This window comes from Anas acuta, chromosome 24, assembly GCF_963932015.1.
Source record: "Anas acuta chromosome 24, bAnaAcu1.1, whole genome shotgun sequence".
Taxonomy (NCBI): domain Eukaryota; kingdom Metazoa; phylum Chordata; class Aves; order Anseriformes; family Anatidae; genus Anas; species Anas acuta.
The window spans coordinates 3,420,897-3,443,322 of NC_089002.1; the positions used below are offsets into that span (position 1 = coordinate 3,420,897).

The following is a 22,426-nucleotide window of genomic DNA, read 5'->3' on the forward strand; positions in this document are numbered from 1 at the left end:
CCTGTCCACTCCTCGGCTCCAGCAGGGCCCGCGGGCCTGTGCCACGCACGGCTGCTCCACTTGATCTCTTGGCACCCTTCCTGAAGGTGGAAGGAAGCTAATAGATTTTTTTTAAGGCCAGAAGGGGTGACTGTGATGAATTCATCTGACATAACGTAGACCAGGTGATTTCATGCAGCGCCTCCCGCGATGATGGAAATTATTTTCAGTAATGGAAGTGAACCTTTGCGAGCCTGCTAGCTCGTGGCTGATCTCATGGATATCTTTCCTGGAAGGTTTCCAGCCTTGGTTTAAAGGCTGCGATTGATGATGAAGCTTTTTTGGCAAGCTATTTCGAAAATCAATTACCCTTTTTGCTAATAAGCTGCGTGAGATTTCTGACTTGAGGTTTCCAGCATTACTTTCCGGGTGTTGGAATACCAGCCAGGTAACGCACGTTATGTTGATGTATTTAACCAGCCCCTCAATAACCTCAATTCCTTGCCCCAAGGACAGTCTCTCCTCTTTCCATCAGTTATCACTGCCTTGGGATAGAATTGGAGTTTACGATGTCTTAATTGAATTAACTTCTGCCGAGGAGTTCAGCCCCACGTGGATGGGTTCTCACTGGGCTCCTTGTTTGAGTTCATGCAATGGGCAGCCAGGAAAATACTCCAAGGCCAGGGGGACTCCTCAGCAAGCAAGGTACCCGGTGCATTTACAGCTGGACAGAAGCACTCCAGACTCCAGTAGTTGTCTAAAGTCTCTGAAGGTCTTTATTTATGAACTGCGTGCTACCGTAGCCAATAAATAACCATAATTACAGTAAATACAGTATGCCTGCAATGTTTCCCATTTTTTTTTCCTTAAAAAAAATAGCGTACAACAAAGTTACGGAGAAGAAAACTGCCCTGCCCGTGTTTAGTGGCATTGGATGAAAACATTCACAGCAGAGGGCTCGTGCGGATGGGGGAGAGCTCTGCACCTTCAGAGCAGGTGAGGTTGAGAACCCCCAGGCATTAACTGACGTGGGTGAAGGCATGAAAGGCATGGAGCATCTCCTGCTCTGGGCACAACACTTAATCTGTCCTGCTCTACATCTGAGCTGTCCCTGACTCAAACCCACATAGCCCAGTGCTGAATTCAACCTAAAACCACGAACGCAGCGCTCAGTCTGTGACTTCAGTAGCATCAGGTAGATTATTGTGTGTTAAATACAAATAAATCAGAACTGTTTAGCTCCTCATTTGGGAGTCTCAGAGCACTTCACCCGCGTTGCTTACTCCTCGCAGCATCCTCGTGAGGTTGGTTTTGCTGCCAAGAAGTGAGGCGGACCCTGTGAAAGGAGCTGACTTTCCTTAGTGAGCCATCACAGCGCTGAGAGCAGAAAGCAGGCACTTAACTCATCCCTGTAAGTTAATCCCTAAAGTAAATGCTCCGAGCAATTACATGTAGGGGATTCTTAATGAGACAGGAAATTGATTTGCAGCTTAATGCGATGGTGTAAATCCAATGAACTCGGTTAAGATGTTGAAATCTAAATTTTCTCCCCTGGCTCCGAACACCTTTCCTTTCTTTCCTTTTAACCCCTGTGCTGCGTTTTAGGAAGCTCTACCTGGTGTTACGGGAAGTTTTTCACATCTTTTTCTCCTGTTGGTGGCTTTGGTTAGGCTTTACATGTAGGGTTTTCTTATAGCCTGGATAAAGTTTAACTAGGTGCAAACGCTGCCTTGGCTGTGCCTTGCGAAATGGGTAGGGGTGTGCGCAAATCCTTCTCTGAATGTCACCTAACCCTGATGAGTAAATCAGAAAAATGTTCTCTTGGAACGTGGCTTATGTCTATGTACAAAAACTGAGCTGTCTGGTCTGGAAGGGGTTTAGCCTGCAGCCGCCCTGGCCTGAATTTGGCCTCTCCCTGCAGGTGGAAAACTTTCACCATCCCCTCCTGCCCCTGTCCTTCACCCAGCAGGTGCTCCTGTGCTCACCTGCAGTGCTTTGTAGCGTGCTGCAAGCTTTTCCTTGGAGTATCAGCAAATCCCTCCAGCATCCCTGGGGCAGAGCCTGTCCTGTGACCGTGCACAGGTTTTGGAGTTTCTTCGTGATAAAGCTCGGGAAGCGCTGGGGTCAGCTGGGCTGTGGCTTTCTGGGTTAGGTAGTGGCCAAGTATGGCCAGCACAGTGACAAGGGCACGTTTGCCCCCAGGGACTTGGCAGTGGCTGTCCCACCTCGCTGAAATGTTCCTGCTGCCTGAGCTGGGCAGTTTAAATCAGCTCTGGCACCCTCCGTGAGCTCCGATCACACCCGTGGCAGGGGCGTGAATACACAGAAACGTGCAAAGAACTCGGGGATGCACGGTGACCTGCTCGTGCCTTGCTTTTTGGGAAGGGAAACTGAGGCAGCAAGTGGTGAGATAATTGCTTGGAGCAGTGGATGGAGAACAGAGCATCAGAGCTGGGCTTAGAGCAGGTGGCTGGAATGCTCTTGTGGCTATCTCCAGCTCGTACCTTTTGCTTCTGTGCATAATCCTCAAAACACTGCAAAAACCAACCAGCCTTCTGGTTTCAAGTGCATGCTGAGGAGGCTGCGTGTGCTTCCCTTTTCAAAACACAGAGGCACAGCTGAATTCACGTTGAGAACCTTTATCTTTGGAGGGGAACTACGTGTCACTTAAAGGCTTTAGGTAATACTGGGCCATGAATTTACATCCTAGAATATATTCAGCCCGTTTGCAACGCCGGGCAGTGCTAACTGCAACATTGGAAATCCAACTCAAGAAGTTTTCCACTTATATAAAACGTGCCTGTGGTCTAGTTTAACAAATAAACACGTGGAAGATGTATTCACCTTCCCAGGGAAAGGGTGCAGGTAGCTGCTATTTCAAACCCCGTGGCACTGCAGCGTTCAGACACTGCTTTCACCGTGCTATAAATCATCTTGTTTTCCAACACCGTGAAGTTAAATATGACAGAGCCAGCAGTATTTCCAGACACGTTTGGAAGCACCTGTTGAGGTCAGGTTCGTGTAAGAGACATCGCACAGCCCGTGTGGTTGCACCGAGGCTGATGCTGAACCTCCGTCCTTGAATTTCACGGCAGTATTTAGCTTTGCTTTGCTGACTTGTGTCAATTTGTCCATCCAGGTGCATTTGTTTGCCCTGCAGGTGCCAAGTGTGCACCTCCTGAGGGTGCTCAGCTGTGCCCGTGGGTAAGCAAGGATTGTGGTGGGGCATCACGGCTGCTCTCACAGAGTCTGTGCCTGAAGCCGGAGGGGACCTTCTGACCGCAGCCATGCACCAAAGCATCTCCTCCAGCTCGGCGATTCCTCCCGAGGAGCACAGAAGATGTCTTTGGGATGAGGGCTTTGATTCCAGTCCCAGCCTGCAGTGCTGGGCGCTCCCCAGGATCCACCCGGAGCGCCTCCAGCCTCTGCATCTCGGTGCGGTGACGACCCTTTGGGCACATCACTTCATTTTTCTTCTTTCATTTGCTCTTCTCCCAAACCAGGCCCACGCTCTGCAGGGCTGCTGGGGGAATCATTCTGCAGTGCTTTGAAGCTCTGTAGATCCGGTTAGGTTATGCCTCCTAAATATTTTCCTCGTGGCTACCACTAGTGCTGCGTATCGATCAGGTTACTAATGCCCAAGCCCTAATTTGCTTTGCTTTTGAGCTAACGCTGAATTCCTCCTTTTCCTTTCATCCCATCTTTTGTGGAAGAAAGGTTGAAGGCCCAGCAGGATGGATGGAGGTGATAACAAAAATGCAGAATTAACAACATAAAATACTTTGCCAACAAATAAAAGCTTCCAAATGTCAATAGAAATATTTTAAAGTCTTCAGGAACTTAGATCATACAAAAATATAATTTATATTTGGCCGTTGTCCTTAAAGAAGCGTTTGAACCTGCCAGAGGAACCGAGGGGGTTCTTGATGGAGAGCTGCAAAGGAAGGTGGAAGCTGTGGGGCAGGCTCAGGGCGTGGAGGGTCCCTGCCTTCACTGCCTGCCTCAGCCCATTGTGGTTTTGGGGTTTTTGGACGTTATTCAAGGCATTGTCTATAAGGGAAAGTGAAGTGCCCTTTCTTTATGCTGTAGCTGTCCTCTAAATGTTTATTCTATTTATTACATTTATTTTTTTCCTTGCTTGTTCTTTAAAACCCTTTTCTCTCCCTGAGCACCTAGGGACCTCCTCGCACCGGACCGTGCTGTTGGTGCTTCAGACCCCGACCCTCCCAGAGCATTTGCCTTTTCACTTCCAGGGTAGGCAGAAGCAACAAAGCTGTAATGGGATGCTGTGGGTGTATGCACTAGGGCTAGCTCCTCCGGGAGGCCGGGGATTTACGCCTGTAATCTCTTAAATGCTCGCTAAAGCCTAGGACATGTTAGGTTTGAGCTGATTAGCTGGAGCGAGGAGTTGGCAGGTGCATGTCAGACCCTCCCCGTCGCGTGGGATTTTAACAAGCAACAACGCTTCCCAGTTCAGTTAATGGGGCACCCCAACAGCCCTGTACTTGGGGGTGTCAGTCCCCCCACATACAGTCTGTGCGAGCTTGGACCTGGCAGCCAGGTGGCTTATCCAGGCTGGAGCTCCAGGTTTTCTGTGTGGTCTCAGTGATGGCTTGAGTCTCCAGCTCTCGGTTACGTTAGGCAGTATTCCTTCCTCCTCCTTCTTTAAGATCCTCTCCGTGTTGAAACTAAATCTGTTGAAATCTTCTGTACCGGGCAGATCTGTCTCTCCAAACTGGTGGATGCTGGAAAATATCTCTTTGACTTACCCCCTTCTCCTCCCCAAACAGAATGGACGGAAGCAAAGAACAGAACAAAAACACCCCCAACACCACGTGGGATACGGATAACATCGAGCATTGCACCTCACTGCAAGGCAGCTGATACAAACAGTAGGCTGGGGCTGCAAGTTAACACCAGTGGCATAAAAAAAAGATTCTCACCATCTAAGCTCTGTGTTCACCCATCTCCTCGGGATGGGGCAGAGATGGATTTCTCTCGTGGCTTTATCTCCTTGGGCTGGTTGCTGCAGAATTTGGCTCCTGTTACGGGGGAAATGATCCCATCCCCTAATTCATTGGAAATGGCTGTGATGGGGATTGGTGTGGAACATGCTGAAATCCTGAAACTCACTTTGAAATCCTCAGTCCCCGTCCTCCCTTTCCCCTCCCACAAATACACTGTACGTATTAAAAAAAAAAAAAAAAGTCAAGTTTAGCAGTCTGAGTATTTTAGTACATGGCTTCATAAGGCAGAAAACCTACTCGATACAGTGTGTGGGGCAGTTGGCTGTCAGAATTCCCGAGGAATTCCTTGTTTTACTCAGTTCTTTAAAAAACCTTTGCTTGGTTAAAGACCCATGTCTTGTATGAAATCTTGTGTTCTTCCAAAGAAAAAAAAAAAAGCCGTTTCTTTTCTTCCTCCCAAAAAACATCGTTGTCAAATCCTTTCTCTGTGAAGCTGCTGGGACACAAACATGAAGTTTCAGCAGCCCAAAATGGAGCAGTTCCCCGCTGCCTTGGGAGGAAGCGTGGCCGGGAGTCCTCGGCTGCGCTGTGGCCACCATCAGAGCTCCAGGTAGCCGATCAGGGCCAGCATTACGAGCGAGTTGGTGACGATGACAGCGTGCGGCACCGGCCTCGTCACCGAGTCCTCCACCATCATACTCGTCCCTGAAAGAAAGGGAGCAGGGAAGGAGCAACCGGCTGGTTGCAGTGCCAAAAGCTGGGGCTGGGCTGAGACCGGGGCACATAAGAGGGGTCAGGATTTCACTCTTAGGCAGTGTGATTTGGGTGGCAGTGGGGGACTACAGGGCTTTAGCAGTAAATATTAATTCTGGGGTCAGACCAGACTAAAAGGTTGCTCGGATTCTGGAGGGGGGTTACTTGATGCGATGCTGGAGAGGGACGCTTCAGAAGTTCCTTTAAGCGAACAACCGAAAGGAACCACAGATCGGTTCCAGAGATTTGACATAAAACACCAGGGCAAGGTGTTCCCTGGGCTCCTGGAGGGGAAAGGGGGATTTTAAAACATTATGGTGCTGCTGTGCTGCGTTGGCCGTGGCGGGGAGGAGCGGTGACAAAGTCATCGCTTGTCAAAGAGCCCTGGCAGGAGATCATCATCTCCAGGAGGCAGTCCTGCAGACGAACTGGGCTTGTTTTTTGGTGTTTTTTGGTGGTCTGGGACGTGCCCTGTAAGCAGAGAGGCGTACGTACCGCTGTTCCGCAGGATGTGAACTTCAGCGGGGACCCCGTCTCCCCCTGGCCCCGTCACCCGGATCTGCACGAAGGCGTGAGTGAAATCTTCAGGGACCGGGATGTCGATCCGGCTCTTGCTGGCCAGGTACAGCGTGGGAGCGGAGTGGGAATCCTGCCGGTAGAGCATCTGTTGGGAGAAGTGGCTCTGAGTTTGTGTGTTCACCCCGATTCCCTCGGGGCCACGTGTAAGAGGCCGGCTGCGTGCTGCAGTACCTTGTACCCCGTAACCGCAGACTCATCCGTGTGTGCCACCACGGGGTCCCACTTGATGCTGACCGTAGACCCCGAAAAAGTCCAGGAGATGTTGCCAGGTGGCCTCCTTGGAGCTAAGAGACACAAAAGGAGGCAGATTCAGCAAGGCAGGGGGCAAGGAGGAGCTTGTGCTGCCTGCAGGAATCTCCTGGGACTCTGATAGGGCTGCTGGCAACACCCTGGTTGGTGTAATGGGAAGTATCCCAGCAAAACGTACAATGTTCTTGCAGAAGAGAAGGAAAAACACGGTGTATATATATATTTTGGTGCTACTGGTAACAAATGATGTTTTCTCCCTGCAGGGCTCAAGGTATTTCTTTATGACTGTGACTCTGAGCACGGATCTCAGAGCGCAAGGCTGATCTGAGGACGTGCAGGGAGCTGTGCTATTGACCAGCTGAAAAGACTTTAGGGCACCGAGAGGTAAAAGCTGAAATGGCTTTAGGGCACCAAGAGGTAAAAGCTAATTGATTTGTTGATCACTGGGGGTCCACTGGAGGAAACGGCTGATGGGGAGAGTAGGATGCTGGGGCTGGAGGTGCTCAGGGCTCACTCACGTGGCTTCGTGGTGGTGACGTTGGTGGAGGGGCTGGGGGGCCCGGTCCCAGCGCGGTTGTAAGCTCTGACCGAGACGTGGTATTTCGTGTTGGGGTTTAGGCCAGTTACGTGAGCTGATGTGACCAGCCCGGCTGTTCGCACTCTGTCAGCTGCCTCCTCCTTGTCGCCATCCTTCCAGTACCGGATCTAAATGGAAAAGTGTTCAGTAATGGTAGAGGCGTCTGCAAGTCTCCATCCAAGAGCAGTGCTGGACACCTTTGGTACCTGTTTCTGAGCATTTCCCCTAGCGTGTGCCCAGCAGGAAGGTTACAGCCTGCGAGCAAAGGCGAGTACCCTTAGGAGCACTAGCAGTGGCCCCATAAGAGCCTCACGCTGTCGTTATCCCGTTATCCCTTATCCTGTTATCCCGTCTTTGGAAACAAAACGCTGTTTCCTTTCATCTTGCTTAGCCTGAGGGAATTTCCCTTGCTGGGCCCTCCCTGTGCCTCTCAGCATCCCTTGTTCCCAGGGCAGTCGGGCACCTCGTAGCCCAGAAGCACGCCGGTCATGTCTCCCTGCTCCACCGGCTCCCAGGACACGTCCATCTCCGAGGACAGAACAGCCTTGGCCGTAACTCTGGACGGAGCCACTTTTGGTTCTGAAAAAGACACAAAAAGGGAATAAAAGCCTCCTTCCACCTCAGGGCAGTGTATTCAGTGTACCGAAAGGAGGGATTCGCCTGCAGCACCGATAACTCGCAGCCTGACAGCTGGCACTGTGTGTACGGAGCAAAGAACAGGGAAGGGATTTAGGGACTTAGTAGGTCAAGGAGACCCACAGCTGCAGGCTGTGAAGATCTCTGTCTGCTCTCGGTGTACAGTCAGGGGTGTGCTGAGGGAAACATCTATCTGGGTACTTGAAGTACAAGATAAATTTGACGCTTTGCTACCAGCTGCTCCTTGAGCAAAAGAAACCTCTCCCACCGGGGAGCTCCGGCACCGTGGCTGATCAGGCGAGGAGCTGTGAGCTCAGAGCCACCGCAGCCCTCCTTACCTTCTTCTGCAGAGTACACGACGGCAGTGAGGCTCTCGGGGCCCTCTCCTTTCCTGTTGTATGCTTTGATCTTCACTTCGAAGGGGGTGTAGGGCCCGATGCTCTCGTTGCGGTACACGTAGTGCAGGGACTCCGCGTGAGGCACCCGTGCGGTGAGCCACCCCTGGGTGCCCTTCTTGCGAAATGACAAGATGTAGCCGAAGCCGTCCCCGTTCTGGTAGTCCCGTAGTGTGGGCTGCGAGGGGTCGGAAAGAGAAAGGAGCGTGGAAAGGGGCCGGGCACTCACACCCCTGTGCAGATCCCATTCAAACGGGCAAGGCTTTGGGGCTGCCACTACACGCGGTGTTTGGCACGAGCGCACGTGGCAGTTGTGTTGCAGCACTGATTTCTCCGGAGAAATGGCTCGTGCTCCTCCCCCTGGCTCTCTCCCAGCCTCCCAGACTCCGCTGACTTACCGTCCAGTTGATGATAAGCTCGTTGGGAGCCCCTCCGCCGCCGCCGAGCCCAGATGGTGCCACAGTGGGTGCTGTCACGGCCCCAAACAAAAGCAGACAGCGCAGGTTGGGTAAAGAAAGGGTAGCGGGGAAGACAAGCACAAAGACAGGGAGCAGCCAGGCTTTGACAGCTCATTAGAAGAGTGCTGGTCTCCTTTTTTAAGCTGTAAATGTTTCAGATGTCTGTGGCAACGAGGTCTTGGACACTGGTTGGTCCCTGGTGTGCTTATTTGTAGGCAGCACTTCTAAGAGGGGATGAGAATCAAGCTCAAAAGCAGGGATATGTGAGAGAGCTTAAATTAGAAAGGAGTTAATATGCATTCATTATGTTGAGAGCGCTTCTCCTGCTGGTCTTACATCCCTTCTGCTTATGTGTTCGAGCTACAGAAGATAGAATCAACATGCACAGCTGGGAAATTTATCTCGTGTTTGCACAGTTGCGCTCTGTGATATATATAGTAGGGCTCTTGTGCTCCTCTAAGCTTTGCTGCCCAGACTGCACAGTATTTGAAGCTAGGATTTATAACGGTTTAATATATTGTAACTAAGGCTGGGGAGGCTGCCAGTTCTGGCACTGCTTTGTCTTTGATTTGTAAACGGGCAGAAAGGCAGAAAATTTCATGGTGGGTTCACCTCTAGGAGCACTCAAGGAGAAGACTAATTGCCGGGGCCCGGGGGTTGTTGCAAGCCAGCCTTCCCCTTCTGGCGTGTAGGGTAGGTGCCTCTGATTCCCCTTTTCTCCTCCGAGCATATCTGCACGTACCTGCTTCTTTGGTGCGGATTTTGCTGGAGGGTAAGCTCGGCTCCCCGACTCCCAGAATGTTGCTCGCTAGGACCCGAAACTCGTAATCCATCCAGGGGATGAGGTTCACCACCTGGGCTGTCTCGGCGTTGCCCTCAATGTTTACAGGATCTATATAATCCAATAACACGAGAGGGGAGCGAACAGAGCAAGTGGGCAGCGTGCGAGCACGGAGCAAGGACTCGGCAGGGAGCTGGCGTCCCTGAGCCCGACCAGCGGGGGCCACGCTGCAGCTGCTGCCCCAGGACACTTACTGGTGCGCATCTGCTTCCACTTGTTGGAGAGCAGGGTCCGGGCCTCCACCAGGTACCTGGCGATGGGGCTGTGGTTGTCAAAGCCGCGGCTCCAGCTCAGCTGCACGCTGGTGTCACCGATGTCTCTCACCACAACGCCCCCGGGGGGGCCTGGAGGTCCTGGGATGGTGGGGACAGACGAGTTACTAAGATGCCAGCGATTTGAAGGCTTATTGCTCTTTCTATTCTGCACGTCATAAATTAAAATCAAGCCCTTCTTTTCCTTTATTTTCTGTAGCCTGGGAAGTGTCACCTCAAATTTGGGTTCTTTTAAAGCTGCCAAGACTTCACCATCTAATTCAAAAGTGAGATCACGACGTGACTGCAAGGGAGGAGCAAGCCGATCCCTGCAAGCACCGTGCTGCTGCTTCAGGCTAGCAAGGAGCAGGGAAATTACCTCTGACAGTCAGCGTGGCTGACTCCGAAGCGCTGTCCACGACTGTCTGGGCTGTGCACGTGTACCGCCCCGAGTGCTTCAGCTGCGTGTTGAGGATGGTGAGGTCCCCGACGGCTTCCTTCTGCGTGGGGAAGAGGAGACACGGTGGGGAAAGCGTTTGAACGTGCCCCGTCTCAACCCAGCATCTGACGGCACACAATTTGTTGGTGGCACACAATTCCCCTTTCTACTCACCACGCTGGCGCGCCGGTAGTGCCCCTCCGACTTGTCGAAGTCGATGGGGAAATCATCCAGCGACCAGGTGAAAGTCAGGTCCATGGTTGGATCGTGGGACGCGTGGCATTGCAGGGTGAGGTTCTCACCGACGTTGATGTCGGCGCTAGATGGTGCCAAGGTGATTTTGGTGGCATCTGCAGGGAAAGAGGAGGGAGGGCTGTTAGCTGCAAGTGGCCTCCGTGTGCCAGAGTTACGTTAACGGGGTGGAGCATCCAAATGATCTAACACTTCCTAAATTGACGTCATCCCTCTCTAACAGGAGCTGGCTGTGGTTTTGTCAGAGGAAGATAAGGGATTAGAGTGAATGGAAATTAGAAATGTTTTTCCCAAGGACCGGTTGTTGGTAGGTGTGATTTGGTGGGTCGGGCAGAAGCTTTGCTGCTGTACAGGCTGAAGTGTCTCTGATTCCCTGAGTACCGTACTGCTTTTGGGGGTGTAAAGAGAGGAGAAATAAGCTTCAATTCACATTGTGGCATTCTTAGGCGTTTCCTGCTTGATTGACCCCAAGTCAAGCCAAACATCTCTACCTCGAACGGAGAGGATTCCCGTGCTGTTGGCTTTGCCCATGAAATTCTCAGCAAAGCAGGTATACTTCCCCTCATCGGATTTGCTTATGTTCTGCAGGATCAAGGTGCCGTCTGCGGTAATAGTCACCCTGGAAATGAAGAAGAACCATAACAAGAAAGAAGGTTAAAATGCCTGTTCGCTCTACCCCTGCCAAACACTTTCCAGCTCTTGTTGGTTTCGGACAAAATGATGATAAAGACAGGACCACAAATACTATGGAAGAGGTTTTTTAAAGAAGGAACTAGAACAACAAAGCGTGTGTGTCGAGGGATGTAGCAGCGCACTTGGATCATCGAGTCCAGTCTTCTGGCAAGAAAAAAAGTGATTTTAGCTATGGTTTGTGGGCACTCTGTGCTGCTACCTGCTACTGTTGATCAGAAGTTCAGTCCCTTTGGTCCAGAGCACAGTGGCTTTTGGTGCTGCTCTTGGTTGGCACGGGATGATGACCTTCCCGCTGCGGGCTGCAGGTATCAGTCGTTTCACTGGGTTTAGTCTAAAATCTGGTGCTAAGGCTACGGGGGGGAAAACAGAGGATTAAGGAACGATTAGAAAAACCCTGCTCTGTAAGCATTTTAACTGCCGTGTAGCTAGGTATTGATTTGTTGTTAGATGGCCTGGTAACAAAGCATGGCAGTATCTGGAGCGGGATGAAGGCGCGATTCCTCTGCTGCCGGCTGTCAAACGCCTGCCAAGGCAGGTGCTAGGTGGTACGCGTCGTACTGAGCGATGGCAGTGTGACCCTAACCAGTGCAAGGTCTTTGAGAGGCACAAGAACAGCTGCTTCTGAAAATGGAGAGGATGTTCCCTTCAGTATCCCGACCAAAATCCCCTGGTGTAAGTACAGACACCCAGCTTGCCTGAAACTCCTCCTGGAATCGGGCTTAATTTGGTGCATCGCCGTGCATTAACCTTAAATAATTACAGCTTAGGGCCTTTAGTTTGTCTCTGGTGTTACTGCCCATAAGGAATTAAACTGTCAGACTCACGGGGAACAAGTTTGGCCTCAGCCCGGTTCCAGTCCCCATCCATCTAAGCAGTCTGGATGGATACCGAGCTCTTTTTTTGACATCTTTCCTCCCCAAAAGGGGAAGGTTGTGTGATGGGAGGGAGCTGGTCGTGCTGCTGTCTGTCCTGTACACTTTGTGTAGCTAAACAGATGTCCTTGTGCTCTTTCAGCAGTACTGAGCTTACAGGAGATTCAAATGTTAAGGGCTTGTAGAGCATCTTGCTGAGCCAGCGGCTACATTTCAATGGTGAGTGAAGCAGGATTTGTCTGCTCTCGTCTCACTCTGAGATTGCCAGCAGAGTATATCAGGAAGAGATCTAAAATGCTTCAGAGTCCCATTGAAACCCAGAGCACTGGGGAATGAGAAATTACCTTGCACTGTTAATTCAGCACTTGCATACACTGTGCCATGCTTGTTCTCAGCCACACACTGATACATGCCAGAGTCCTCCAGGACTAGCTTGGAAAATCTCAGCTCTCCACCGCTCACTTCGATGCGGTTCTGTACAGGCAAACAAGAGGACGAACCCATTAGATGAGGAAAACAAAAACAGAACTCAGGCCTCGTGTGTTCAGGGCTGAGTTTCATTACAGACTCGTGTGGCAGTTTGGAGCCAGCCTGGTTTTCTGTGGGAGAAAACGTGGGCCGTTTTTTTTTTGGGTCCAGCGGGCACCACGCATCCCTGTGCTGCCTGCTGAGACTTCTGAGTGCCTGAGCAGCAACTTGCAGGTCATACAGCGGCAAGTCCAAGGTGCTACTTATCCGCCCCGAGAACTGACCACGAGCTCCTGCAGCTGCATGAAACAATGGCTGGGATGGCAGCGAGACGGGAGGAGGAACCTGCTGCGGGTAGGGACCATGCCATCGCTTTGCAGCCTCAATGGGGGCGCATGGAAGAGGGGTGATAAACCAGGGGGGTCAAGATGGATTTGCAGCGAGGCAGAAGGGGCTCAAAATGTGGAGCAGCAGCTTCGGTACTGCGAGGCCTGGGGCGCACGGAGGAGTTGCTGCTGCCCGTGCTGGTACCTGGGAGGTGAGCGGCTGCCCGTCCCGCAGCCAACGCACCGCCGGCCGGGGTTTGCCGGCCGCCGCGCAGCTCCAGCGCAGGTCGGACCCGATGTCGGCTTCCGTGTCCGTGATCACCTTCAGCCACTCGGGCTGAGCTGCAAAGGAGCAAGAGAGGGTGGCAGAGCCAAGAGGATCAGATGAGAGGCGCGCCGTGCCAGGCAGGCAGAAGGACGCTCATTGTGTCATCTCCGCTGGCAGATGTATTTATCGCGGCGCGTTTCACCATGGGAACAGCCTTTTGCCTTTTGTGCAGCGACGCAAGGCTGAGTCCTCCATGGGTCTGGCTGCTGCTGTGCATGTGGGCTGCACGGAATTATGGCAGAAGCCAGATCTGAGGAAGAATAGTGTGATTTCTCTTCCTAGGAATAAACGCGGCCATTCCTGACCTTCAGGAACGACCGGATTCGGACTGGGAGAACCACGTTAAGTTTGCAGCTTGTCTAGGTCTGATGAATAGCTCCAAGCCCTAACCTTTGTGAAAAGAGCTCAGGTGTGGAGAAGACTTTGGGTGCGAGCCAAATCTGCTTTTTCTAACTCTGCGCTCCCAGCCCTGGTTACCTCATTTTTGCTACGATTATTTTAGGCCAAGTTACGAGGTCTCTGTGCTTGCAATAGCCTTTGTCAGGGCTTTGCGATGGGTTTAGCTGATATAAGGCAGGAGTTCCTCTCCCAGAGGTTCACTCTGCTGCCCGGGCCATCTCGCTGTGCCCTGTAGGGCGTGGGGTTTGTCTGCCTTACCTTGAATGATGATGCGGCCCTGGTAGGTGTCCCTCCCTTTGATGTTTTCAGCCTCACACTCGTAAGTGCCTTCATCCTCAAAGCCAACGTCCTGGATCTGCAGGAGGGGCTCGCTGGAGATCCACTTGGAGGCCTGCGAACCGTCCAGCTTCCTCCACTTTATCCGAGGCACGGGGCTACGGGAAAGCAAACCCGGTGAAGCCCAGCCCTGGGGTCTGGTGCAGCAGGCTGCCCGTGCTGTGCAGCGTGCTGTGACTCCAGCCCCGGTCAGCCAGCTCCCAGCCCAGCTGGGCCTCGGCCAGCAGGACAGCTTGGTTTCACCCCTCCATCCCTCCTGCTATTCCCCCTCCTGGCCTACATCCCTCAGACAGGGGCTGTGATGCCCTCCCCTCCCCGAGCGACGCGGTCGCTGCACTCACTTTCCAAAGGCAAAGCACTCCAAAGTCACCATCTGCCCGGCCAGAGCGTAGGTGTCTGCAGGAAACCTGGCTTTTATGCTGGGTGCGTACTGCCTGGCGTCTGTTAAAAGGAAGGCACTGGTGAGGAGTTCTGGATGGCTTCAAAATCACACGCGTGAGGTCTTAGAGGGCAAAGAGACCTGCAAGGTTTCACTGCTTTGAAGAACCTGCATGGGTACGGGTAATTCGTGGGTGGGCAGAGGCTAAGTTTCATTTTCCTTTTAAAAGAGCTTCTACTAAGGACTCTAAAAACCTCCATGTACAGCACCTCAAGACCATTTCTCCTTGATTTTCTACTACTTAACTCCCTTCTCTCTGACCAACGGGTCTCTTTAGCTGCACCTCTGCGAGGTCACCAAAGGCAGAAAGTCACCTGCGGTTCCAGGGGTACAGGAGCCTGCCCAGGCTGTTCCTGGTGCCATTTCTATTTTAGAGCAACCCCACTGGTGGCAGCAATAGCAGCAAAGCCATAAGAGAGGGCTGCTTCCCCCAGGCTCCAGCCAATTATTATTTTCATAAGCTCTTAAACTCCCCCGAGAGTCTGGTGGGTGAGTGCTTAGGGCCTCGTGGAGCCCGTGTGCTTTGAGGCAGTTTGTTAATTTTTGCATTTCGCCCAGCCCTCGTAGGACACTCCAGGAGCACTGACCCTCTGCAGCCAGGCTGAGCCGGGAGAACTTGCTGAAAACGCTCTTGGTGATGAAGTCGATGTGGCTGGTGGCAAAGCACGAGTAGTTCCCCAGGTCGGAAGCCTCCGTCTTGGCGATGTAAAGGTTTCCTGTGGTCTGAGAGACGAAACGCCTTCCGTCGGCTGGGATGAAGTTGGGAAACTCGTTCAGAAGCCATCGGTAGGACAAGCCTGTGGGGAGCAGAGAAAGGAACAAACTGCACACGTTGCCAGCATCCTCTCGGATGGGATTAAGCCAAACGGGCCGTTTTCTAGCCCAGAAACTGCTCCTTGGATGGCACTTATTTTCTCCCCGTGCTTAGTCTTATCTCCGCTTTCTTGCTTTATGGAGCCTGAATTGAAAAAATATCGCTTCCCTAAAATTCCCCCAGAAACCAAGGAGCGAGTCCCATGTCTGGGAGCTGCTCGCTCTGTGCCATCTCTTCCCCTGGCCCTGGCCCCGCCGCCCTTACCTGGGTAATGGGGCGGGGGGCTGCAGGCGAACATCACTCCCCAGCCTTCCGTAATCTTCACGGGGTCTCGCTCTTCGGCAGAGAATTCCTGCAAAACTAAACATGCAGAGTGAAACCTGGCCTTTATTTGATCTCCTCTTTATTTTATCGGATTCCTACGGCACCTCCTCGGCCATGGGAAGCGCCTGGGGACCTCTCCAAGTGCCGCTGCTGGTACCAGGTACAGGAGAGCTCCCCTCCAGCCTTTATTAACGGGGTACGGGGGGGCTCAGTTCACCCCAGTGTCACCGTGGCTGCGTTTCATTTACCTCGTGGGGACAAACATGGGACTTACAGCCAAAGCGCAGGGAGGCTTCCCTGCTCACCACCGTGCCCCTGGAGTTCGATGCCACGCACTGGTAGGAGCCGGCGTCCTTGGCTTTTACGGGGTTGCTTATCACCAGGTCGCCTGCAACCAGCCGGTAACGGGAATCTGGCTCCATCTTCAGCTCCGTGCCGTTCATCTTCCACCTGCCAGGAGCATGCAAAGAGAGGGGAAAATGAGTAGAGGGAGCTGTGCTCGTTCGTTCTTCCAGCTGTGGGGTTGGGATTTGAGTTGGATTTGTGGCTGGGACCTGGGGGCGAGGCACACTGTGTGTAGATAAGGAGGCTGGTTCCTGCGTGGTGATCTGCTTTATGTGAAAGTGGAGAACAAAAAACAGAGCTCGTGGTTGTGTCCTAGTCCTGGTACAGAGAGGGGAGAGGCTTTGGCCTCATTCCTCAGCAGGGAGCAGCCCCATCTCTGCTGGGACCACTGGGCTGGAGCCCTTTGATGGGCAAAACTCTCCCAGTGCCAGAGCTTCAATCTCAGCAGTATCTGAGGAGCTCTGCTGGGATTTTGCCACCTCGGGCTGGATTCAGGTGCAGGTGTTACCGAGCCCTGCACTGCCAACCAGACCTCCAGGACTCCTCCTGGGACAGTTTCTGGTCTCGACTCGCCCTGCTCCCTTTGAGTTTTAGTGCCAACCTGCCAGAGCCATGCTCACTTCTCCAGAACATCTCCAGGGGAGCTTATAGACACCCGTTCTCACCGTGTTTAACCACACAGAGGTTCAGACTTGGTGTCTGAGAGCAGGCGAGCTCACCTGTAGGTCGCAGGAGGACTGGCTCTTGCTCGACAAGCCAGCGTCACTTTCTCTTCTGCCGAGCCTTCAGGGAAGAGGGTGTGGGCAGGCTGCTCCTCGAACACGGGGCCGTAGGTCCTGCTGCTACTCTGGGCTTGGCACCAAACTGCAAGGGAGGGGAAAGCAAGAGAGCTGAGCAAAAACTGAGCTTTCTCTAAAAATCCCGACGTTTGGTTGCGTAGGGTGTCCCTGGCGGCATCAGAACTCGATGTAGAATAAAAGAGGGAGCAAGGTGCAAGTCGCAGCCCATCTGTCGCTGCGACCCAGCCCCAAGCAGGGTTGGGGCAGACCGGGTGTGCTTCGCAGCGAGCATCTCACACCCTCTCTGCTGTGCCACGGGGAGCAGACGTGCTGGAAGCTGAGCACACGGAGGAGCGCTGGCACACGCCTCTCGCACAGCCCTGCACAGCCGGGGCTGGGGCTGGGAATGCCTGGGTGCCCTCGTTGGTCCTGGCAGCGAGGACGTGCTGCTAGCTGCTCGGCACAGACCTTGGCTGCTCGGTTCCTCCTTTGTCCTCCAGGACGAGGGAGGAGAGAGAAGCCTGGATCTTTGCAGTAAGCTCTCGGCTCTGCCGCTGACTCCCTGCGCAGGGGTCTGACCCCCTCCATCCCTGCCTCTGCTCTCGGTTCGACTCCAACCTGCTGCTTTCATGTTCAGACATGGGTCTGGTTCTGATCTTGAGCCTGCCTCAGGCAGAGGCACGAGAGGAACCTAAAAACCTGCCCGCTTTCTGGGGTGCTGTGCCCAGGCTGCCTTTTGGCACGATGTTTCCCTGGGAGGTGCCGGCTGTCCGCAGTGACAGCTTCTGCATCTCAGATAAAACACAAACCCGAGCAGGCTCCCTTCCACTCAGGCTTCGTGGAAATGACAATGCAGAGAGGCGAGAACAAAGCAGAAGCCGCCTGGAAATCTTTGCCTGCAAAAACAACCGGCGAGATAATCGCTGCCGGGATGTTTTGTTCCCGGCACCTGGAGGAACGCCTGTCCCCTCGCGGGGACGGAGCCACCTCAAGGCTCTGTGCTTCCCAGCGCGGTCCCCTCGGTCTGTAGCGATAAACCAGGAGATGCTCGGCTGCCCCCAGGATCCTTCCGTGCTCTGTAATTGCGTTAATAACCGCCTCCAAGCCGCCGTGCCAACCAGCAAGCTGTTTCCTTCCCTACCGTACGCAGCACGCTCGGCGGTTAAATTAAGCGGCTCCAGCCAGCGTGATGTTTTATGCAGGAGGAACTTCCAGCAGGGAGCGGCCAGCTCGGCTCTCCGGGGCTCGGGGGAAGCAGCCCCGTACCTGTAGCTCCCGGGGTTCGTCTCATGTTCCTGCTGCTCCTGCGTGCGGAGACGAGGGCGAGACGGGAGAGGGGCCCGGCTAATTGGCTCGGTGGGTTCCCAGCAGCTGTTTGCTGCCTGCCTCTGCTCCTCCTGTCCCAGCTTTGCCCAATTACCGGGGCCCTCTGCTCCTGCCAGCGTGGATGAGCTGCTGCAAGGGAGCCCCACGCAGGCAGCAGCTCCCTGCTGTCACCCCGGGAGGGGGGCTGCAGCCTGCGGCTCATTCTTTGGGATAAGAGGAGTGGGTTTTTTTTTTTTTTGAGGGTCGGATTCCCTCCAGATCCGTGTAGGTGCCATTTTCCTTCTCGAGTAGCTACAGTCACAAAGGAGAAGCTTGGCTAAGCTGGAAATGGTCTCTCGGTTGGTTCAGCAGAGGCTGTGCTGAGCAGGTCTCAGCTGGAAATAGCTCTCTGCTGACCGGCACTTAAAATAATCATGAGTTAATGGAGAATTAATAAGAACGTGGCGTGTTCCTTGTGTCCTGGTGGGTGGTGGAGAACGGATTAAGGATTAACGGCTCTGCATTCTGAGATTAATTGGGAGCATGTAATAAATAATTTCGACTTGTTTAACAAATAATCTGTATATTACTGACACTCCCAAGCATGCCTCTTCTCACGGGATGCTCTTTCCTGATCAAGCCACTTTAGCTAACCATCCCTTCTGGTTCCACCCAGAGCCTGCACCCCACTGCTGTCCTCTGCTGTCCCTCTCTGCCTGCCAAGGTTGTGGACTCCAGCAGCCGGGCATTGATTTCCTCACGTGTAATCAATGTCACGAGGCCGGATGATTTTGTGTGGACGGCTCCAAGGTGCCCGGCTGGTGCTGGAGGTGAAATGCCTGCATCTGCCCCGTGAAGCTGAACAAGCAGCAGGCTGGAGCAGTAACCGAGCAGTTACAGGTTCGGGATAGAGTTAAGAGCTGAGAATTTATATCATCGAGGAGATCTGAGCACCTCCGAGGCTGATCAGCTGCTGGTTTCTGGCCGTGTGGCTCCGTGCTTTTATTGTTAGCGTTTGGGGTGCGCTGGTAGCCAGATCTGGAAGGCTCGGGTGTCCAGGAGGCTGAACACCGTGTGCTGAGCCCCACGCTGGCTTCAGAGACCAGGAAATGAGAAATGTCTCAGCTGGACGTGTTCCAGGATGGATTCCAGTTTACAAGCACAGCAGCAGCAATCCTTTTGCCCAGCCCAGGCAGCACACTCTTAGCTCTGGTGCGCTGACCACAGCCCAAAACCTGGCACGTGAGGGAGCTGGGTGATTAATTGATTAATTGGGTTTATAGGAAGTCTGAACAGAGAGATATTGAGACTTCCCTAACAATTCATTAGACACCTTTCTATTCACTGTAAGCTTTAAACCTCTTTGCATCCTCGGGAAGTCATTGTTTTGGGGATGAGCAGAGGCACGGGTGGTGTTACCAACCCAGCCTGGAGCTTTTGGCTTCTGACTTCACCCTCTCCAGAGGGTTTCCTTGAGCCTCATCTAGAGCTGCCATTATTCGGTCCCTGGTCCCTCGCTCATGTTTCCAGTGAGGATTTCTCTGTCCCAGCTGGTTCCCGAGATCCATGGCATCATCAGCCAAAGGTCAAGAGAAAACAACCCTCGCAGGGTTTTGCAGCGAGCCGCCTTTTATGGGCTCAGCTTGGAGCAAGTTGTACGAACTCAGCTGGTTAATGGGAGACCCCAGCTCCGTCTTGCGGCCTCTACCAGATTTGGGTCAGAGTGATTTCCAAACAGGCTAATTGCCTCCCAATCTAGGGCAGCCACCCCTCCCTTTTCCTCCTCTGGGACCCACAGAACATTAAAAGGTAATCAGATATTTATAAGGACAGCCAAGCAGTCTCTTCCTGGGATGATGAATTAGCTTGAAGACATTATCTAATTCTCAGCTGTCTGAAATGAAACATCTCCCTGCTGAAAAGGGGCCTTCAAAATGTAGCCTGAGACTCCCCGAGATCCAGGAACGATCCCCAGCGGATGCCAAATGGGAGAATCTTTGCAGCCAGGGCATGGCAGAAGAGGCACCCCTAGAAGAACCAGGAGGGGAAGCAGCTTCACCGCAAGCGAGCCCTGCTGGCAGGAACAAATTCATCCCGGTGCAGAGGCCAGAGTGAAGCCAAGGGAACAAAGCTGGGCGACCACAGCCACGTTCCCTGGCTACAAAAACCACCCGGGAGGCACAGACAGTGCCGCAGCCACAAAAGCTGAGCATGGAGAGGTTTGTGCCCAGTGAGCAAAGCACCACTGCATCGTGTGCCCTGGGTTGTGTCCCATTTGGGACCCCCTACAGGGTCTGAGCTCCCTGCTGAGCCCCTCTCGGCCACCCCACGACAGCTCCAGCCCAGAGGGGCCAGGGGCTGCTCTTACCCACGCAGGTGACGACAGCCAGGGACGTGCAGACAAATCCCACGGCACCTCCCATCCTGCGCCTCCGGCCGGGTTGTGGCCCCTGTGGCCGTGTCTCTACGGGCGAGCGGGGACAGCGGCCCTAAAAGAGAAACAGAGTGATTGTCTGCGGGCTTCTGTGGCTCCCCGAGGACCCCGTGTCCAGCTGCACATCCCCACGGGCCCGGCACGAGGGTGTCTTTTCCTGGTGAGGAATGCAGAGGTCTGAAGGAACTTTTTTTCCTTGGGAAATTATTCCCCCTCCTCCTCCTCCCCTTACCATCCGCTCTTCTTCCTCCCTCCTCCAAAACTAATGCTTTCTTAGCATATTTTTCGACTTAAGAAAAGCCAGAAGCATGCAGGGTATTGGGAGGAGAAGGGAGAAAGAATTTCTTCTTGTTATTTTGTCAGAAAGTTGTCTCAAATTGACTCTCTCCAGGCAGGCTGTGGCTGCCTGCGGGCGTCCTGCCTGCCCCGAGCCTCTCCTCTGCTCTGGAGAGCTCGGGGGGGACCCGGCTCATCGCTGCAGGCTCCTGGGGGTGCTGGGGAAATGGGGGGGTGCCCAGCAAGGTGCCCAGCGAGGTGCCCACCTGCTGGGTAATTTCCTGCCTTTCTTCAAAGCAAAAAGCATTTGAATAGCTAAGATGAGATAAAGGAGCACCGAGGCATCTCTGGTGCTGCGGGGGGCACATCAGTAGGTGGAGGGGCGTTTTCCGGCCCCCTCCTCATTCTCCTGATTTCCAGGCTCTTTCTCAAAAGCAACCAAACCCAAACCAGAGCTGTTCGGGCAGCCCCATGTCCCTGCAGCCAGCCTGGACAGCCCCAGCTGGGCCGTGTGTGCCCTCCTGGCGAAAAACACCACGGGAGCAGCTTCAGCGCGCGCACCCCTTTCCTTGCAATCCTGACAAAGGCGCTGCGGTGCTTTTGCATCTTATCTCCCCCCCCCTTTTTGTGAACAACGGCATCTGAAGTAAGGCACGGAGGAGCCCCACGTTCCCTGGTGCTCTCCGCAGCCGGCGGCGCTGCCAGGAGCCGGGCTGCGAGCTCTCCTTCCCCCCAGCTCCAGCTGGTGCCGCTTCCCCTCGCTCCCTGCCCATCTGCCTGCCCGAAGCAGGCCGGGCTGCTCCTCGCCCCCCGCGGCTAGGGCTGCTTTCCTGGCCCGTGGGACACGGCGAGCATCGCTGCTCCCCAAAATCCAGTGCCTTGCTCGCTATTAGGAGCCCTTGAGATGCACCTGAGCAAACACGGGGACGGTTCTGCATTTGCTTCGTGGCTCTGGGGGCTGGGGGAGCCACCTGGGCTCTGAATCCTCGCCTGAATAAGATCGTGCTACCCACACTTTAAAGGAAGGAGAGGCATCCCGCATCCTCCTCGATTTGCCCTTGCTTGGGCTGGAGCTGGCCCAAGGGGAGCAGCTCACGGTCCGGTCAAACACCTCCTGCAGCACAGACCCCAAAATAGGGCCGGTGCTCGGCGCACGCCGCAGCTGGGGAAGGAAAACCCTGCCCCAAAGCAGGGGCAGTCGCGGGGTGGCAGAGGGGAGGGTTTGGGGACGGAGCATGGTTTGTTCCAGCTGCCCCGGAGTGAGTCAGCCCTATGAAATCACTCGATGGCACCGGGAATCATGCCCCAAACGGCGTCCTGAACCCGCGGCCTTTCAGCTAACACTGCCTCATTGTTTCCTGGTGTCCCCCCCCTCCGTGGCTGCTTCCCCCTTGTGTGTTTGTGCGCCCGTCCTAAGCGCCCTGGGACGAGCAGCAGCCTCCTGCTCGAGTCGTTTCAGTCACAGCTCCTCGTTTCATTTTTCCTCTCTCTTTTAAAGCAAATCCGAGATGAAGAGGGGAAGGGTGCTGCGTGGAATACAGGGGCTGTGTGTGAGGGGGAGCAAATCTCATCCCGCTTCTCCCAGGTGTCAGCTCCTTCAGGACCCCCGTCCTGGGCAGGGAGAGGAGCGCTGCTGTGACAGCCTCCCCCTGCGGCTTCCTTCCCTGTGGCTGAGCAAAGCTGTTACTCGTAAAAATTAAGCTGATTTGAATTATTTAATTAGTTCTAGATCAATTATTTATTGGGTAAACTACAGCTTTGTTCCCCACTTCTGCAGCTGGCTTTGCAGCTCGCCTCTTTCAGCCCGGACCTCCCCATCTACTCCCATCCCCGATTTGCACATTTTCTTTCCTTGCTTCCTCGTGTGCGCTGCCTCTGCCTCTCCAGGCTCCTGCACGCTCAGACGTGGGTG

The 22,426-nt window shown here is 53.8% G+C and overlaps 1 protein-coding gene across 2 annotated transcripts in view; it reads right to left on the reverse strand.

The window, feature by feature from the left end:
• Nucleotides 1–731: 731 nt before the first annotated feature.
• Nucleotides 732–22,426, reverse strand: part of CNTN2 (contactin 2) — a 29,505-nt gene continuing 7,810 nt past the window's right edge. Inside the window, exons 1-23 of one of the 2 annotated variants that reach the window (XM_068660260.1) lie at nt 20,471–20,491; nt 20,173–20,293; nt 16,440–16,584; nt 15,650–15,825; nt 15,316–15,411; nt 14,825–15,034; nt 14,140–14,239; nt 13,721–13,896; nt 12,941–13,077; nt 12,286–12,415; nt 11,269–11,419; nt 10,868–10,995; nt 10,299–10,474; nt 10,065–10,185; nt 9,629–9,787; nt 9,336–9,485; nt 8,534–8,604; nt 8,079–8,313; nt 7,568–7,683; nt 7,046–7,232; nt 6,450–6,562; nt 6,195–6,363; nt 732–5,651 (exon numbers count right to left, since the gene is read on the reverse strand). In XM_068660260.1, coding sequence (XP_068516361.1) covers nt 5,545–5,651; nt 6,195–6,363; nt 6,450–6,562; nt 7,046–7,232; nt 7,568–7,683; nt 8,079–8,313; nt 8,534–8,604; nt 9,336–9,485; nt 9,629–9,787; nt 10,065–10,185; nt 10,299–10,474; nt 10,868–10,995; nt 11,269–11,419; nt 12,286–12,415; nt 12,941–13,077; nt 13,721–13,896; nt 14,140–14,239; nt 14,825–15,034; nt 15,316–15,411; nt 15,650–15,825; nt 16,440–16,584; nt 20,173–20,293; nt 20,471–20,473 — 3,177 coding nt within the window. In that variant the 5' untranslated portion in view covers nt 20,474–20,491 and the 3' untranslated portion in view covers nt 732–5,544. Of the gene's footprint in view, nt 5,652–6,194; nt 6,364–6,449; nt 6,563–7,045; nt 7,233–7,567; nt 7,684–8,078; nt 8,314–8,533; nt 8,605–9,335; nt 9,486–9,628; nt 9,788–10,064; nt 10,186–10,298; nt 10,475–10,867; nt 10,996–11,268; nt 11,420–12,285; nt 12,416–12,940; nt 13,078–13,720; nt 13,897–14,139; nt 14,240–14,824; nt 15,035–15,315; nt 15,412–15,649; nt 15,826–16,439; nt 16,585–20,172; nt 20,294–20,470; nt 20,492–22,426 lie in introns of those variants that run through there. The other variant, XM_068660261.1, reaches the window with a different exon arrangement.